The 17,346-nt window shown below is 47.0% G+C and overlaps 1 protein-coding gene and 1 long non-coding RNA gene across 2 annotated transcripts in view; one reads left to right on the top strand and one right to left on the bottom strand.

The window, feature by feature from the left end:
* Positions 1 to 12,384, top strand: part of SNAP29 (synaptosome associated protein 29) — a 25,230-nt gene extending 12,846 nt beyond the window's left edge. The window contains exons 3-5 of the mRNA XM_082697746.1: positions 1,938 to 2,023; positions 4,878 to 4,976; positions 9,103 to 12,384. Of these exons, the coding sequence (XP_082553872.1) occupies positions 1,938 to 2,023; positions 4,878 to 4,976; positions 9,103 to 9,260 (343 nt within the window). The 3' untranslated portion in view covers positions 9,261 to 12,384. The remainder of the gene's footprint in view (positions 1 to 1,937; positions 2,024 to 4,877; positions 4,977 to 9,102) is intronic.
* On the bottom strand, positions 11,190 to 17,346 carry LOC309847482. Its single transcript, XR_014302448.1, has 2 exons — positions 16,589 to 17,346; positions 11,190 to 15,180 (listed from the first exon to the last, which is right to left on the bottom strand). It is a non-coding gene; the product is annotated as an uncharacterized lncRNA (long non-coding RNA).

Raw genomic sequence — 17,346 nt, 5'->3', positions numbered from 1 at the left:
CCTTTAGCCTGATGGGGTCCAGGCTTACATCAGTGGGGAGACATTAAAGGTTGTAATCAGGGACACCTTTAGCCTCATGGGGTGCATGCTTACACCAGTGGGGAGACATTAAAGGCTTTAACCAGGGGCGCCTGGGTGGCTCAGTTGGTTGAGCATCTGCCTTCAGCTCATGTCATGATCCCAGGGTCCTGGGATCAGGCCCGAGTTGGCCTCCGTGCTCAGCAGGAGTTCTGCTCCCTCTATCTTGGCCCCCACCCAACCCCCCACCCGGCTGTGCTCTCTTTCTCTCTCTGTCTCTCTCTCAAATAAATTAATAAAATCTTTTTTTTAATTTTTTTTAAAGATTTTAATAATTTATTTGACAGAGAGAGATCACAAGTAGGCAGAGAGGCAGGCAGAGAGAGAGGAAGGGAAGCAGGCTCCCTGCTGAGCAGAGAACCCAATGTGGGGTTTGATCCCAGGACCCTGAGATCATGACCCAAGCCAAAGGCAGAGACTCTAACCCACTGAGCCACCCAGGCACCCCAAAAATTTTTTAAAAAGACTTTAACCAGAGTGGGGTGCCTGTGTAGTTCATGAGTAAATAAACTCATGAGTTTAGCATCTGACTCTTGGATTTGACTCAAGTCATTATCTCACAGGATATGGATGGACTGCCACATCAGGGTCTGCTCTCAGGGAGTCTGCTTGAAGTTTCTTTCCCTCTGCCCCTCCCCAACCCACCTCCCACTTGCACTCGTATACATGCACATTCTCTCCTCCCTCTCTCTCTCAAATAAATCTCTTGGGTGCCTGGGTAGCTCAGTTGGTTAAGCGACTGCATTCGGCTCAGGTCATGATCCCAGAGTCCTGGGATTGAGTTCCATATCGGGCTTCCAGCTCCATGGGGAGTCTGCTTCTCTCTCTGACCTTCTCCCTTGTCATGTTCCCTCTCTCGCTTTCTCAAATTTAAAGAAAAAAAAAATCTTAAATCTTTCAAAAAATAAAAAAAAAAAACAAAGACTTTAATTGGAGAGGTTCATGCAGTGGATGTTAGAAAGATGCCTGGCACATTTGGGTAAGGATTGGAGAGGCAGGCGCTCACCCATGTAAAGATAAAGAAGCAAGGCAGAAGGAGGGGCTGGATTTTGGGGATCTGCAGGGAGATTGAGAGGATGTTTGTATGGCTTACTGGGAGTGGAGCTGTGCAGAGAGAGGGCAGACATGGACAATGATTGGTTTCCAGCTTGGCCAATAAGTGGCCAAGGCACCAGTCGGCAGGGTAGAAAAGAGCAGACTATGCCATAAGGCCCAGCTTCTGGGGGCCGGAGGAGCCCCTGCCAGGCCTGCAGGGATGCACGGAGAGTCAGGACCAGTCTGAGCATCTCCTGAGTTACCTAGAGAAGTCCCTGTCTGTCACAGGGGTGGGCAGACTAAGCTTTTGACCCAGGAAACAAAATCAGAGTTGTTTTGTAGGGACTTATTTAAACAAGAAAAAAACAAAGGTTTAATGATGACATTTTTAAAAAATGAAAAGAGGAATAATCGAGTACAATTTTTTGTAACATAGGTCTCCTAATGAGAAGAAAACAATTATTGACGGAGATTCAGAGTTAGTCTTTCTATCATCCAGTCAGTTGCCAGTGGTCACTATAAAGGCAGTTCTCGGCCTGTGACTGTACAAAATCAGATTTGTTATGTGCTTCTCTTCCCCTGGTCCTGGGAGACTCCTTTTCCTGAAGGAGGGCCGCTGAACCAGCTGCTGCTCTTCTAAAGTAGGTGTCTCAGAAGTTCCCCGGGCTGCGGGCCGGACTCCCAGGAGCCACTGAGGAATATCCCTGCTTTGGTCAGAGGAGGCATTTGCTTTTTGCCCATGGGCATTGCTTGAAAAGACGGACTGAGTTGTCATAGGTGTTTCCTCTTTCTAAATGTTCTCTTTTCTTAACTTCTATCCACAGATTGAAAGAAGCCATAAGTACCAGTAAAGCACAGGAGGCCCAGTACCAGGCCAGCCACCCAAACCTCAGGAAGCTGAATGACTCAGGTCAGTGGGGACCTATGCTCCACCATACTTGGATTCCAGGTTGGCCCTGGGGTGGAGCACTGGGGGGCAGCAGGGACTCCAGCTACTGTCGTGGCTAAAGGGTGTCAGGGACCCAGTGCCACTCCCAGGGAGCTGGAGGATGTGTGTGTTAATGGCACAGCTCATCCCTCACCCCGTGGCGGATGGAATAAGGAAGTGGGAGCCTGTGTCCTGTTGGAAAGGAGCCTGCCCACTGTTAGTTCCTGCCCTGTGAATCTCTGAACTCTTCCAGCAGTGAAACAATAACGGCTGGAAAACCTCTGTGGTCAGGGATAGAGCCTCCCAAAAATGACCTGTCATTCCCCAGACCCAATGAGTATATTGAGTTCTGTGGCAGGGGGGGAATTACAGTTGCTAACCAGCTGATCTTGAGATGGAGAAACTATCCTGAGTTAACCAGCTGGGCCCAGTGTGATCACAAAGGCCCCTTTGTAAGTGGAAAGTGAAGCCAAGGAGAGATGGTCAAAATTTGGAAGATGCTCCACTGTTGACTTGGAAAACACAGGCAGGGACCACCTGCTGAGGAACACGGGCAGTTTCTGGAAACTGGGAAAGGCTAGGAATCAGCTTCCGGGAGGAACACAACTCTGTTGATGCCTCGACTCTAGGCCAGTATGCTCTGTCCTAAGTTCCTGGGCCCCGGAACAGAAGAATAAGTCTGTGATAGTTGCCTCACAGCAGCGGGAGACTCGTGTAGCCCCAGAGCCCGAGGGGCCAGAGAAGCAGCAGCATGAACAAGGTGTGCAAAGTCGGTTGTGTGTGGTGTCATCCTCTTGTTATCAAACAATAAGCTCAGAAATACCCTTTATCTGGAAAGGAACTTCGGCCCCACGGAAGTCCCTGCAGACCCCTGGAAGGCCAGGCACATTATTCGGTGCCAGGAATCAAATGCTTCCTATGCTCCCTTTGAGGAAAGCAGGATACACTCTCGATGCTCCAGAACCCACCGCTCTCATGGTTGACACGACTAAGGAGAGACCCTGATGGAGGAAGAGCCGGCGGTCAGGAAAGAGGGATATCACCGCAGTTCAATCTGGAAAGGCGAAAGCCATGGGAGGACATGAGGGACAACTAAAATATGTGAGGGCCAGAGAAAGTCTGAGCTCAGCGGAGCCTGAGGAAGTAGAGTAGGAAGCCTATACCCAAAAAGACACGAATTTAAGGAATTAAAAGGAGTTTTAATTTGTACAGTGTGTAGTAACTGAAGAGCCTTCAAAAAACCCAAAAAACTGAAATTGTGTGTGTGGAATGGTTTCAGTAGGCTGTGCCTGAGGAAATCCACCAAGTCTGGAAAGAGAAGTTCCCCCAAAGATGGAAACTGGGAATGATAGGGCTTTTCTGTGTGCGTTTAGAAACTAGTTCAAGGAAGATTTGAGGCAAACGTGCATTATTAGCATTTCTTCTTTCCTTGCTTGTTGTATTTGAAGCAGAAAGCAGCATGTAAATACATTTCTAGAAGAGAAAGTCATCCACGATCCTGTTTCCAAAACAAATCCCGCTTCGGTTTCCAAAATCAATTCCAATTGATTTTGATTTTTGATACTTTTTATAATCAATAATTTGCTTATTAGTTTCTGTCAGTTGAAACTTTTTTAGGTAAGATTGAGGTTCTTTCACTTTGAAAGAACTGAAGTGTGCATTTGAAGAAAGGAATAAATAAGATCTGTGCAGTTCTATTTTTACATCAGTGATCGTTTAAAGTTTTTTGCTTTCTACAAAAAGGCAATCATCATCTGCTCCCACTGATACGTGGAATTTAAGAAGTAAGGCAAGAGGAGCACAGGGGAAGAGAGGAAAAAATGAAATAAGATGATATCAGAGAGGGAGACATACCATAAGAGACTGTAATCATAGGAAACAAACGGAGGGTTGCTGGAGGGGAGAGCGGTGGAAGGATGGGGTCAATGGGTGATGGGCATTGGGGAGAGCAAGTGTTATAATGAGCACCAGGTGTTATATAAGACTGAGGAATCACAGGGGTGCCTGGGTGGCTCAGTGGGTTGAAGCCTCTGCCTTCGGCTCAGGTCGTGATCCCAGGGTCCTGGGGTCAAGCCCCCGCATCGGGCTCTCTGCTCAGCAGGGAGCCCGCTTCCTCCCCTCTCTCTGCCTGCTTCTCCGCCTACTTGTGATCTCTGTCTGTCAAATAAATAAATAAAATCTTTAAAAAAAAAAAAAAAAAGACTGAGGAATCACAGACCTGTACCCCTGAAACAAGTAATATATTATATGTTAATTCATTGAATTTGAATTTGAAAGTATGGTCGTGCCTGGGTGGCTCAGTGGGTTAAGCCTCTGCTCAGCAGGGAGCCTGCTTCCTCCTCTCTCTGCCTGCCTCTCTGTCTACTTGTGCTCTCTGTCAAATAAATAAATAAAATCTTTAAAAAATAAAAATAAGAAAACAAATTTAACAAAAAAACCTCAGATCCCGCTTGGGTTTTTTTGAAACATGAATAATTAGTTTGATTTTTAAACCTTGCCTTGTAGACCTTGTTCACAGCCCCATGTCGTTGTGCCTCGTTGTAGTTCCACAACCACATCATCATTCAAATGAGTCCCTGTCTCTTTGCCCAGCATGTGGCCAAGGTCCGGCTGACCCGCCAGCTGAGGGTCTTCGACCCCCTCTCCCTCCCTTACAAGCCTGCCCAGTGCTCCTCCCTCCTGCACATTGTCCATCCCTGCACTCATCTCTTTGGATGGCCTCACAACTAACCGCCTCATTCCTTCCCCACCATTTTCCAGATTAAGATGAATTTTGTGAAGCAGCGTTTCGAGAGACATCGTTAACCATTCTCCTGGTGTTTCTTTCCAAACTCAGATGCCATCACTGGAGGAGCGGGTCCTGCCGTGAGCAGCGAGGCTTACCCGAAGAACCCACACCTTCGAGCCTGTCACCAGAAGATGGACAATAATCTAGGTAAGACTGAAGCTCCGCCAGCCTCTGCAGGTCCCTTACTCTGGACCCTTGTGCTCCCAACAGCTGGTGCCAGGCCCAGCCAGTATACCAGTAGCCAGTGGTTTCCCAGGACCAAACCATGGTTGGTGTCTGCGTCTCCCTCCCCACATGTCAAATCCAGTATGGTCACGGCCATCTCACCCTTCTCTCTCTCTCTCCCTCCGGAATCTGTGCACGTCTGTCCTTCCCCACCTTTCATCTGTGCTGTGACAGCAGCAGGGACCAGGAGACCCTGCGGGGCCACACAGTGTGGCAGTGAGAGCCCCATTATCTCTCTGTGAATGGGGCCCAGGAACAGAGCCTGCCTCTGAGGATGGGGGAGAGGGTTAGATGAGCAACCCCAAATATCCCATAGGGAACGGCCTGACCCGGTAAGTGCTGCACACTCACGTAGTCACTGCAGCAGACACGGGCCGCAGAGCTGGGTTCCTTGTGTTCCCAGGGCCCTTGCCCGTCCTCTGTCCTCTGGCCCCGCCTACCTCTCTACCCCTCCTGCCCTCATCACATGTGGCTCTGAGTGCTTTCCAGAAAGGCCTGCCCACCTCTGCCTGGAGTGTCCTTCCTCCCTACTGTTTGAAGGCTGGCTCCTCCAGCTATGGGCCTGGCTTTAACCTGTTGGAGTCATGTACCTGCTGGTTTATCTGATGGCTTCTGACCACACTGTAAATTCCAGGGAACCCAGGGCTATTTCAGGTTTGCATCTCTGTACCCTGGCCTAGCAGGCAAACTCTCTGATTCATTTTTGAACAGCGAGAGAGAAGCTAGTTACTTGAAGTTCAAGTGCGGGGCTGGAGAGTATGTGTGGGCAGTAGAAGCAGGCACGGGAGTGGTGTCCGTGGGTTCATTCTAGGTGGCATCTGAGATGTGCTACATCCTCTGACCTTCACCCCATGAACGGGAACCTTCCCCACAGTGACCTGGGTCGGAGTCAGTCTCCCAGCCCTATTGGGAGATGGCAAAGGGGGTAAGACCCAAGGGTTAAATTTTCCCTGCTCTAAAGGAGGGAAACAACACTAAGGCTGATGACAATGCACATTGTGCACAGACTTCCTCCTCCTTTCTCTCCCCAGGAGGGATCCTGCAGGCCCCTTCTGTGGTTTGCCCAGAGCAGTGGCCGTTCCAGCAGCCCGGAGCAAATAGCATGATAGCCTGTTAGGCAAATCCATATTCTTTCTTTTTAACAACATTTAGCCTTTGTGTCTGAGTAACCAGATTCATCACAGAAAACTATGAAGTTAGGTAAATGCTATGAGGAAAGAATCACCTGGAATCCCATTTTCCAACGGTAGTCTCTGATTTGGTGTTATTACTTCTGTTATTCACATACCTCTGTCAGTACATACACTTCCATACCCTGCTTTTTTATTTATATTTTGAATACTTCCCTAAACTTCCTTTCTGCGAAGTTCTTTGAAAAACACCATGTCAGCAGCCCCACGCCCTGCTCGTGGACACTCAGGTCATTCCCATCGTTCGCTCCTGCACGTAACCCCTTGGTCATTCCTGTGAGCACATCCTTGGCCTCATTTTGTACCTAGATTTGCTAGAAATGGAGTTACACGGTCAGGGAAAAGAATTCTCTTTCTGAGCATTAAAAGAGATCTCCATAGAAATGAGACATCAGTCAGAGAGAATAGACATAAGCAAGGTCAAATAAAAACTATGATTTGCCCCCCCTGCAGCTTACCACTGCTGCCCTCCATGTGAACATCACCAGTCAGCGTGATGCCTACAGCCTAGGCAGGCAGTCCTCTGCAGTGTGGCAGGCTGAGAAGGGCTGGCGTGGCACCCTGGAGCCACAGGGCCCACTGACACAGGCTGTGCCTGGCCACCCTTCACAAGTTCGCTCCTACCTTCTTACCACACTCCCCGCACCTCCCACCCCTGCCTTTATCTCAGGGACCAGGGCAAGTCTCCCTCTGACACCAGCTCCCTTGTCTGGTGGCTTTACTCTATCACACTTTTTTTTTTTTTTAATCTTAGTATACCTATGGCTTATCCTTTTCTGTCCCCATGGCCAGCACACTCCCTGAGGCCTGGGGTGACCTCACAGACTTTACTCTCTGTGGAATGCAAGGTCACAGGTGTCAGTAAATTCAAGAAGCATAGAGCTGAAGACAACTTTAAAAAAAACAGACTGGATTCTGCTTAAGTTTGTGGTGCTAGTGCCAAGTATTTGTGTATTCTGACCTCTCTTTCCTTAATGTTTTATCTTTAATTCAGCTGCAAGAAGGCTTATGAGGTGCCTCCTCTTCTCTCTTTCATCTGGCTCTTTCTTAGCCTGCTGCTCCTAGTGAAAGGGCAGAAGGCAGCTCTGTGCATGCCCCCCCACTGTTTACATGTGCACATATATGTACACATGCACACCCACACACACGTACACACACACTGTCTTGAGGCCTGAGAAGACACTTCACTACCTAAGTTCACCCTGGCAGAATCAGTGAAGTCAAGGCTTGCCTCTGCAGTTGGTTGAGTCCCATCAGGGGACCCCAGAGGGCCTCCAGCATATCTCTTCCCCCGCAATGACCCTAGGTCTCTTTATGTCACCTCTGCCCAATGTGCCCTTTACATACTGCTAGGACTGACCACGTCCTTTCAGATGTTACCCCTTTTAAAAACAGAGGTGATGTTGATTTTTAAAACTTTTCGAAACAAAGGGAAAATATTTATTACAAAGAGTGAGAAAGCTTAATGAGGGAAATAGAATTAGCTCAGAAGGAAGCTGGCACCAGAATGGCTAGTCACTCTCGAAGGGACTGTCATCTCGAAGGGAATTCCCCTCAGCTATGATCTGGGAGCATGGATTAAGAAGGGGGCCAGAATCTGAACTCAGACCCCGTGGGACTGACCTGGGTTCCTCCCCATACTATATGTGTCCTGCATAGACGTGGGACTCAGGCCTCACATTTGAACTTGAATTTTGGCAGTAGTGATATAACCTATCGCTAGGGCTGAACCTTTGCCAAAAGTTGTGTGCTCCACAGTCCCAATGGGGCTTGCCTCAGACAACATCTTTGAAGGGACCCAGTACCTTCAGCCCTTTGTTCCTTCTGACATGGGGACCCTGGACTGCAGGGATCTCCGTGGCCAGCTTCTTCCTGGCTGCAGAGTAGGCAGAGGAAACAGTGCCAGCCCGATTCAGGTTGTGTCGTGTGCCAGGACATTCACAGCATGGGTGTATTCATGGATCTGAGAAGTGGTAGCAATGAATGAATGGACATAGGAAAATGTGAATTATCATAACATAGGTGACAAGACCTCACAGCATTTGGGTCCAGCAGGAACATCTGTAGTCCATGTATTTTCTGGGAGAGCACCCTAGGTGGCAAGGCAGGGACAAAGCACCCATTTCTCTTGCCACCTGCAGAGTGGAAGGAGGGGTGGGATACGGCCTTCTCCAGGAGGGAGCCTAGGGCAGGAGCAATGTGGGTGCGGGGAGCTTCCTGGGTCTCTCCCAGATGTGTTTCCAAATAGGGATCCTCACACTTACTACTACAAATCTCTGCTTGATCTAGCTTTAGGGAGTGGGAGATGTAAGGATGGAAAGCTGGCACTATTGAGTTCTACCTGCCGACGGGTTTTTGCTCCTGAAGAGCAGGCCCATGGGTCTGGCTATTGGTTACCTGCATACTTACCATACTTACCAGATACTTGCCATGGGGTCTGGGGAGGGAATATGTTTTCCAGACCCCTCTGAACTTCTCTTTTTCTTGAGTACTAACTGATCTTGCAATGTGCCGTAACCCTCTAAAATGTTCAGAGGCAGCTGAAAAATCACGTAGAACTCTATGCATTTTTAAAGCACAGGAAGGACAAACCCCACTGTATTAAGAGCGGTTGTCTTGGGCTGACATCTGGGGGAGGAGTGGCTTTTGCATGAAGCACATATTACTTTATATGGAGTCAGTGAATTTTCTTTTCGCTTGCACACATTTTGGAAAACGTAACCAAAGCCCTGGAGTTTTACCATCTTAAGAGAAACAGGACTCGGTGACGTGAATGTTGCTGAGCACCAGGCACGGAACAAGCAGCAGCTCCTGATTTGTCTTGGCTCAGCCCTGTGTCTCCTTTCCCTCCCCCACAGATGAGCTATCCATGGGACTAGGCCGGCTGAAGGACATAGCCCTGGGAATGCAGATGGAAATCGAGGAGCAAGATGACATTCTTGACCGCCTCACAACCAAAGTGGACAAGTTAGATGTCAATATAAAAAGCACAGAAAGAAAAGTTAGGCAACTTTAAACACAGAGAAGGCTCTCTCCACTCCGTTGTGATGAGAAGAGCCCAAAGATCTTCTTTCAAACTCCCCAAAAGTTCATTTATATTGTTTTAGTGTGTAACATAATACGTGTTTCCAAATGTTATAATTATAGAGCGGGTCCTAGGAGATGTCATTCCAAGAAGTGTGTGTCCCACGTTTTTTTAGAGCCATCACCTCTCCGTTCTCTGAACTGAATGATTAGAGCTTTAGTCTGAGCACAGTAGCCTGGCCCTGAGTATCTTGGGCCTTTGAGGAGCGTTCCGGCATGAGAGGAACAGTTGTGTTTCTCACTTTCACAAGCATGTGGAAGGATGTGGGCAGAATTTCAATCCTGGGACCACCATTTTCTATGCTTATGAGAGGTGGTCCTTCCCACACCTTGGCCTTCCAGTCACCACCACCCCAAAACACATACACACACACACAGCACATTTGCGATTCTCTCAAACCCCAGAAAAAGAAATAGGTTCACACTGTGATTCTCTCAACACCCTGGAAAAGGATCAGTGTTCAGAAATGGAAAATGTCCGCATTTGCTCTTTGGTTGATAGATGTCACCTCCCCGCTTCTGACCACCATCGTTGGCATAGTAGGAGGCATTCAGATCAGGACCGCTCATTGTGATAACTGGAAACGCGCAGGGAATTGTGTAAGCCCTGCTTCCCCAGGCATTCACACCTCTAAGTAGCTGTTCAAGGTTAGGGCTAGATGTGCCAGTGTCTCAAGGCTGCCCAGCTGGCCTATTGGGGGGGCCCCTCTACAGTTTGTGGGAATGAAGCATCATACAGAGAGTACCCCCACTGTGTGCTCCCCTGCCCCCTTGGAGAGCACCTTGACCCAGCCTTGGCGATGGCAGTGTTTGTTCGATGTCTGGGGTCTCCTGACCAGTCTGGATTCCCACCCATTCTTCTCGACCTCTTCCAAGATGACTTGACTCATCTCTTGGTTCTCTGCCACCCCAGTTGGAGGACTGGAACACCACAAATGATGCTGAATATCTAGAACAACTTGGCTTTAAAAAAAAAAAAAAAAGCCCAGACATTATCATTTTAACTGGCCCAGCTTGTTCTACACAAAGACATTCATCTCGTTACAGAAATCAATTTTAATGAATGCTTTTAAGTGATTCTTTGTTAAGTGGGATGCATTAAAAGTGATTTCTGAAATGAGATTAACATCTGTGTGTTGGTACCTCCAGCAGAATAATTGAAGCCACAAGACCTTTGTCTTTGTAAAAAGCAAATTAATTACAATATTGTGAAGACAGTGAAAGGAGCTGATTTTAATAAGATAGGTTAGGTCAGAAAATGCAAAACAACAGCGTGTTTCCACCTTGACAACATGGTGCTGTTAATGTGACCTTCACCACTTTGGTTCTGTAGCCTGTAAACAAAGTCTCTTAAAGGAAAGGAAGTCTCTGAAATGCTGCAACCATGCATCAGTATTTATGTAGCAATTTATTTGTAGAAGTTCTATTCCGTGATGTGTGCCAGTGCTCAAAATTGACAGCTTCCTTCCGCAAGTACAGCTTTCTGTAGTGTTCCAGCCTCGAGGAGTCTGGTGACCATCATTATGAATATTCCAGTTACGTGAGAACACAAAGGTAGTTAGATTAGGCATTTATCAGATAAGCTCATCGTGATTATTCTATTAGCAGGTAAAAGGAAAACTTCTAAACCTATACCTAGCCCAAACAAAACAAGTTTGGAGGGCTTTCAGCAAAAAGGCTGCTGACAAGCATGAAGCCGGAGAGCAGCCCATGTGTACATTTCCACTCCTCATCGTTGCTGATCTTTTCCTAACACCTTCCAAGTATGTCATGATAGCTGTTTCTGCCTGTCATCATCAAGCAGAGACTCATGTAGATTAGTCATCATACCTCAGATGTAAGCTTATTTTTTTTCAAACCAATTATACATGCAAAGGCCACTGCCAGACGTTCTCTTCCACAACCTGCTGTTTGCCTAACGAGAGTGGTGATTTCACTGACTTGAAGCGCGGGAATCATACCCCTTCCCTGTCTTTTCTTAGATCACTAAACCCAGTTGCCCCTCCTTTTCCTTTTTCCCCCAAGCATATAGAAGGAAAGCACAGCCACTTTTCTAGAAATGCGTCTTTTGACACTTGACACATAGGCATTATTCACTCTTGTTTAGACCCTCTTTCCCAAAGGCCCTGACCGAGGAGCTGTCTCCAAGCTACACACTAGCCAGCCGCTTCTTTCTGCTGTGTCTTCCCCCTCCTCTCCCATGCCCATGAAGGACCAATTATTGATTCTACTTGATAGAGCAAAGTTGTTTGCATTTTCAGAGAGCAGAGGCAAGCCTGGAGCCTCCAGAATCCTTACACATGATGATTACGTTCAAAATGAAAACATTCTGTCCTCTAGACTAGACACATCTGTCTCATAGAGACACTCAGAAGTGCCCAGGCCTGAGCTGGCTGTGGCTGGGCTTTGAGAGCACAGACAAGACCAGTGAATTCACCCTTCTGTCAGATAGGGTCTATAAGACAGATTTTTATTTTCACAATCGAGCTGGAAACATAAACTGTGCCTTCAAAAAAGTGGCTTTTCTAACTCTAAGTTGGTTATATGTGAAGTGTGCTACTAACTTAAACATAAGTGCATTCTCCTTCAGAGGAAACTGTTTCTAACGTCTAGTGATCTATATAACTTAACACCAGTGGAGCTGCCTTGTCTTTTTTGCATTCTATAGGAAAGGAGACATGAGTTTAACTCGGGCAGCAAGAAAACAATTCATAAGTGCATTTTAACTTCTCTTTTTCTAACTTCTGTTTGTGAATGTCATTTTAAGGGTACACTACACCAATTTAGTAAAAAAAAAAAAAAAAATTCTTACACTTTGCCTATATATAGGCCTTTTCTCAGAATTTGTAAATTACCACTGTTAGCATCTTCAGGTCTGATAATGAAATGTCTTGTGTACACAATGATGAGCCAGTCATTAAATGTGCTGGGGGCAGGGGTGGAGGGGAGGCGTTTTTGTTCAGGCTGTATTGGAACAGCTCTTAAGTTCCATGCCTTCAACTCAACAAGTGACCATATTCTGTAAAATAAAATGTGAAGTTTTTTTTTAAATCAGATTCTGTCTCCCACGTAGTCATTCTCAAAAAGCGGGTGGAGGGGCTCCTCCATGTTGAGCCTTCATATATTTGGTCCTTGCTGCCCCATCAAGCCCTGTGGACCAGCTTTCTTCTTGAAACCCTCTCATTTCATCTTTCAGAGTGCTCTTCCGATCTGTCTCCTATCTCCCTGACCACACTGCCCCACTTTTGAGATCAGGGCTCTGCAAATGGAAAAGGGCCAGAGAGTCAATGTTTCAGGCTCATGGGCCAATCAATCTGTCACAACTACTCAGCTCTTCCATCATACCACAAAAGCAGCCAAAGACATGTATAAATGAGAGTGACTGTGTTCCAATAAAGCTTTATTTATGGACACTGAAATTTAAATTTTATATATTTTCACATGTCACAAAATCCAATTATTTTGATTTTTTTTTCTATCACTTAAAAATGTCACTATCACTTAGTTCATGGGAGGTACAAAACATGGTGGACTGCAATTGACCCATGGGCCGTAATAGTTGGTCATCCCATTTAGACTGCCACAAGGTACTCCTAGGAGTGGAAGGAGGAAGGATGGCTGGCCACTGTATTCTGCAAGTGGATCCCATCAGGGCTCGTGGCCACTCTAAATACCATAGTTCACCAAGAAAGGAGAGCAGAACAGCCTAGCCTTGGCCCCACTCTCTTGGCTCCACCTTCCCATCTGACCACAGGCAGATCTGAAAACTCTGAGAAGGCACCTGGAACCTGGACTAGACCATCTTGAAAATCTTATGTCAGTGGACTGGCAGCCTGGATCCTGAAGGCCACTCTGGGTTAGTGGATATCATCTGTGGGCATCATTATAGATAAGGAACGCTAGGATCTGAACATAGCAGCAGACTTCTCTGGGAAGACAAGGGCAAGATGCTACATAAAAGCAAAAGCAAAAAAATCCAGGTGGCTCACATTTGGGAGCTGCAAGTAATGGAACAGCTAAAGTTTGGTTTGTAGGAGGGTGAGGACATGAGGGATGTAGGCAAGTCCCAGATGAAAGGCCTGTTGGGCCATCTCAAGGAGTCAGATAACACTGACCTTCCATGACAGGGAGGCACTGACAGATTCTAAGTGAGAGAGTAACATGGCCAGATTTGCGTTTTGGAAGGACAGTAAAGATGAATGACAGCATTATTTATAAGAACAAAAAGGCCGAGAAACAACCTCACTAAGGAAATGGTAGACTATATTGTGGCTCACCCCCAGCTGCGGTAGACAGTTGAAGTTACAGAAAGCTTCCAGAGCATACAGGATGATGCTTGCAAGATTTACATTATGGGGAAAGAATGGACATAGAACTGATGTTGCACTGTGGTCCCAATTTTGTGGGAAAAGCAAACCAATGTGTATATTTCAAGGGGGGATATCACCCTTAGGTCAGTGAGGAGAACAAGCTGGGAATGGGCTCAAGAGAAGAACTCAGTAATGGTTCGGGCAGAAGCTGAAGAAGGGACCACACTAGAGTGTGGCAGGGAGGGAGGGGGTGGACCTCAGAGAGCCTTAGGCAGGGCAGGTATTAGGGATGGATTTGCCAAGTGAGGGAGGGGGTGAAGATAGCACTCAGATTTCTGACCACAGGAACTAGTTGCAGACAGCTTTAAGGAATACAAAAACCCAAACAAGTCTGGGGTGATGGGCAGAGGAAAATGAAGAGTTTGAGGGACATCCAGACAGAATGCAGGTGCTGGGCCAATGGTTGTGCACGAAACAGGCCAAAAGCGCTATTCTCAGGGAACTCACATTCTCATGGGAAAGAAGATGATACACAAGAAAACAATTAGTATACTAGAATTCACCGTGCAGGCCTGGAGCTTGGGAGACAGGTGGAAAGGATCTGTGAGTTGTCAGATTATAGGTGGTAACTGAAGCCAAGCAGGTGAAGGAGGTTGTCCCAGAAGAGAGAGAGGGAGCTACAACTGAAACCTGAAACAGGCTAGAGGCCAGAAGCCTCTAAAAGAACCCAGCTCAAAAGGTGGGAAGAGAAGAATGATCAGAAAGCAGAGGCAGAGTTCTAAGGAGGGAACGATCAGTGTCCTCAAATACTGTAGGGGAAGAACATTAAGGCAGAAGGGTGGTTTCAATGGAGTGGCTTGGGGGGAACCCAGATTATAAGGGCTATGAAGTGAAGAGGCAGCAAAGGAGGAGATTACTTTCTTTTTTTTATTTATTTGACAGAGACAGCAAGAGAGGGAACACGAGCGGGGGGAGCAGAAGAGGGAGAAGCAGTCTTCCCACTGAGCAGGGAGCCCGATGCAGGCTGGGATTGTGACCTAAGCTGAAGGCAGATGCTTAACGAATGACCCACCCAGGCGCCCCAAGATTACTTACTTTCTTTTTCTTTTTTTTTTTCCCCCTGAGATTACTTTCTTAAACTTGGGACTATGAAGAAGAAAGACAGGGTGGTAAACTAGGAAGGGGGTAGAAAACAGGACCATGAGAGAAACTGGACCTTATGTGAAGGTTAAGGAGAAAGAGCAGATGAGGAGAAATGTTCCACAGACCCAAGAAGAGATACTTCTTTCCAGAAAAAGAAGTAAAGAAAGACTGGGACATGGAAATAGCTTTGGTGTGCTCATGCTGCCTTACCAAAGTACCACAAACTGGTGGCATAAGTGACAGAAATGTATTATCTCGGTTCTGGAAGCTAGAAGTTCAAAATCAAGGCGTTGACAGTGTTGGTTCCTTCTGAGGGTGGTGAGGGAAAGATCTCTCCTTTGTAGATGGCTGTCTTCAGGCTCAAGTGACATTCTCCCTTATCTTCACATCATCTTCCCTCTGTCAACCATTTTATGTCGAAATTAACCCTTTTTGGGGCACCTGGATGGCTCAGTCGTTGGGTGTCTGCTCTCAGCTCAGGTCATGACCCAGGGTCTTGGAATTGAGCCCCACATCGGGCTCCCTGCTCAGGAGGAAGCCTGTTTCTCCCTCTGCCTCCCACTCCCCCTGCTTGTGTTCCCTCTCTCGCTATGTCTCTATGTGTTGAATACATAAATAAAATCTTAAGAAAAAAAAAAAGAAATTAACCCTTTAAAAAAAAGATTTTTTATTAGAGAGAGAGCACGAGCAGGGGAGGAACAGAGGGAGAAGGAGAAGCAGACTCCCGGGCGCCTGGGTGGCTCAGTGGGTTAAGCCGCTGCCTTCGGCTCAGGTCATGATCTCAGGGTCCTGGGATCGAGTCCCGCATCGGGCTCTCTGCTCAGCAGGGAGCCTGCTTCCCTCTCTCTCTCTCTCTCTGCCTGCCTCTCCATCTACTTGTGATTTCTCTCTGTCAAATAAATAAATAAAATCTTAAAAAAAAAAAAATTTAAAAAAAAGAAGCAGACTCCCACTGAGCAGGGAGCCTGACACAGGGCTTAATCCCAGGACTCAGAGATCATGAGCTGAGTGGCAGGCAGATGCTTCACTGACCAAGCCACCCAGGTGCCCCTAAATTAACCCTGTTTTGAAGGAAAATTAACCCTGTTTTGAAGGACACCAGACATATCAGGGTCCACTCTAATAACTTCCGTGAAGACCTTATCTCCAAATAATGTCACATTCTGTGTTACTGTGGGTTGGGACTTGTACACACAGGCCCACACAGCTGGGAGGGAGCTGACATCTGATCGCCTTTTCTGTGTGAGGCTGAAATAGGTGGGGGCTGAGCTAGAGGATGGAAGGGGTAGATTATCAAGGAAAAGACTGTCAAAGACCCAGCTGACACTGGGGACTCAGAAGGACCCTGGCAATTAACACATACCATGGATCTTAAAAAAAAAAAAAAAAAAAGTCAATAACAACCACTAGAGTAGTGGGGTTTCTAGCCCTGGAACTACCAGAACGTTATGTGGCTGCTTGGCAGCAGGTAGGGAAGGTTCCTTACGATGCCCCTGGAGTTCAAGAGCAGGCCTCCACCCCAGAGCCAGCTGGCAGGGGCAAGTCAGAAGTCAAAACTCTGTCGAGCCCCAAGGCAAAGGTCTGGTTCCTTGACCAGGTTCACAAGACAGAAGTCTGGGTGTTAGAACTAGTGCTCAGCTCAGAGCACAACTGGAAGCCAAGCTGACTCGAGGTTGACCTTTCCCCAGAAGAATGACTTTAAATTCTCCCGGAAGAATAACCCAAAGCCTTGGCAGGTCTTGACTCGAAAGGAGGCTCAGAGCAGGGAGCAAAGCAAGTTATTACAAATGTGCAGGAAACTGCTTACCTGGCAGGGACTCCCCAAGGCCAGAGATGATTCTTTGAGACCAACAGTGCCTACAGGCGAGTTAGAAATTAACTTAAAATCCAAGTTCTGCTGTGGGTTGATTCAACTTTTTTTTTTTTTCTTTAATGTGTTTTGTTTCCAAGTTTCCCATTTTCGGAGATAGGCTAATGCTGATCCTGTCATTCCACCACTTAAGAGACCCTCTATTGGGGGTGCCTGGGTGTCTCAGTGGGTTAAGCCTCTGCCTTTGGCTCAGGTCATGATCTCAGGGTCCTGGGATGGAGCCCCGCATCAGGCTTTCTGCTCAGTGGGGAGCCTCAGTTTCCCCTCTCTCTCTCTGCCTACTTGTGATCTCTCTCTCTGTCAAATAAATAAATAAAATCTTAAAAAAAAAAAAAAAAGACCCTCTGTTGGCTCCCACTGTGGTTATGACAAAAGCCAGTTGGCCAGCTGAGGCAACACATGACAAACCTCCATGGCAGCAAATATGGTGGCCCCCGAGTCCACAGGCCCAGAGGGGGTTTCATGCAGTTTCTAACCAAAATCACAAAGAATTTTAAAACGAGAAGGAAGCCCATAACTATTCATTTACAACAAGAAATACAGTCATCAAAGCATTTAAGCTGGAGTGTAAGCTCTTTGAAGATAGGACTCGAGAGCATTGTGCCTGGCACAGAGGAGGCACTCGTAGGTTTTGATTAAGTGAATGGTTAAAAAAAGAAGAAGAAGAAGAAAAGAAAAGGGCAGGGAGAGAGCAA

Source organism: Mustela nivalis (assembly GCF_964662115.1).
Source record: "Mustela nivalis genome assembly, chromosome: 14".
NCBI lineage: Eukaryota > Metazoa > Chordata > Mammalia > Carnivora > Mustelidae > Mustela > Mustela nivalis.
Note: the sequence above shows the minus strand (reverse complement) of the source record. Positions and strands in the feature narration are given on the sequence as shown.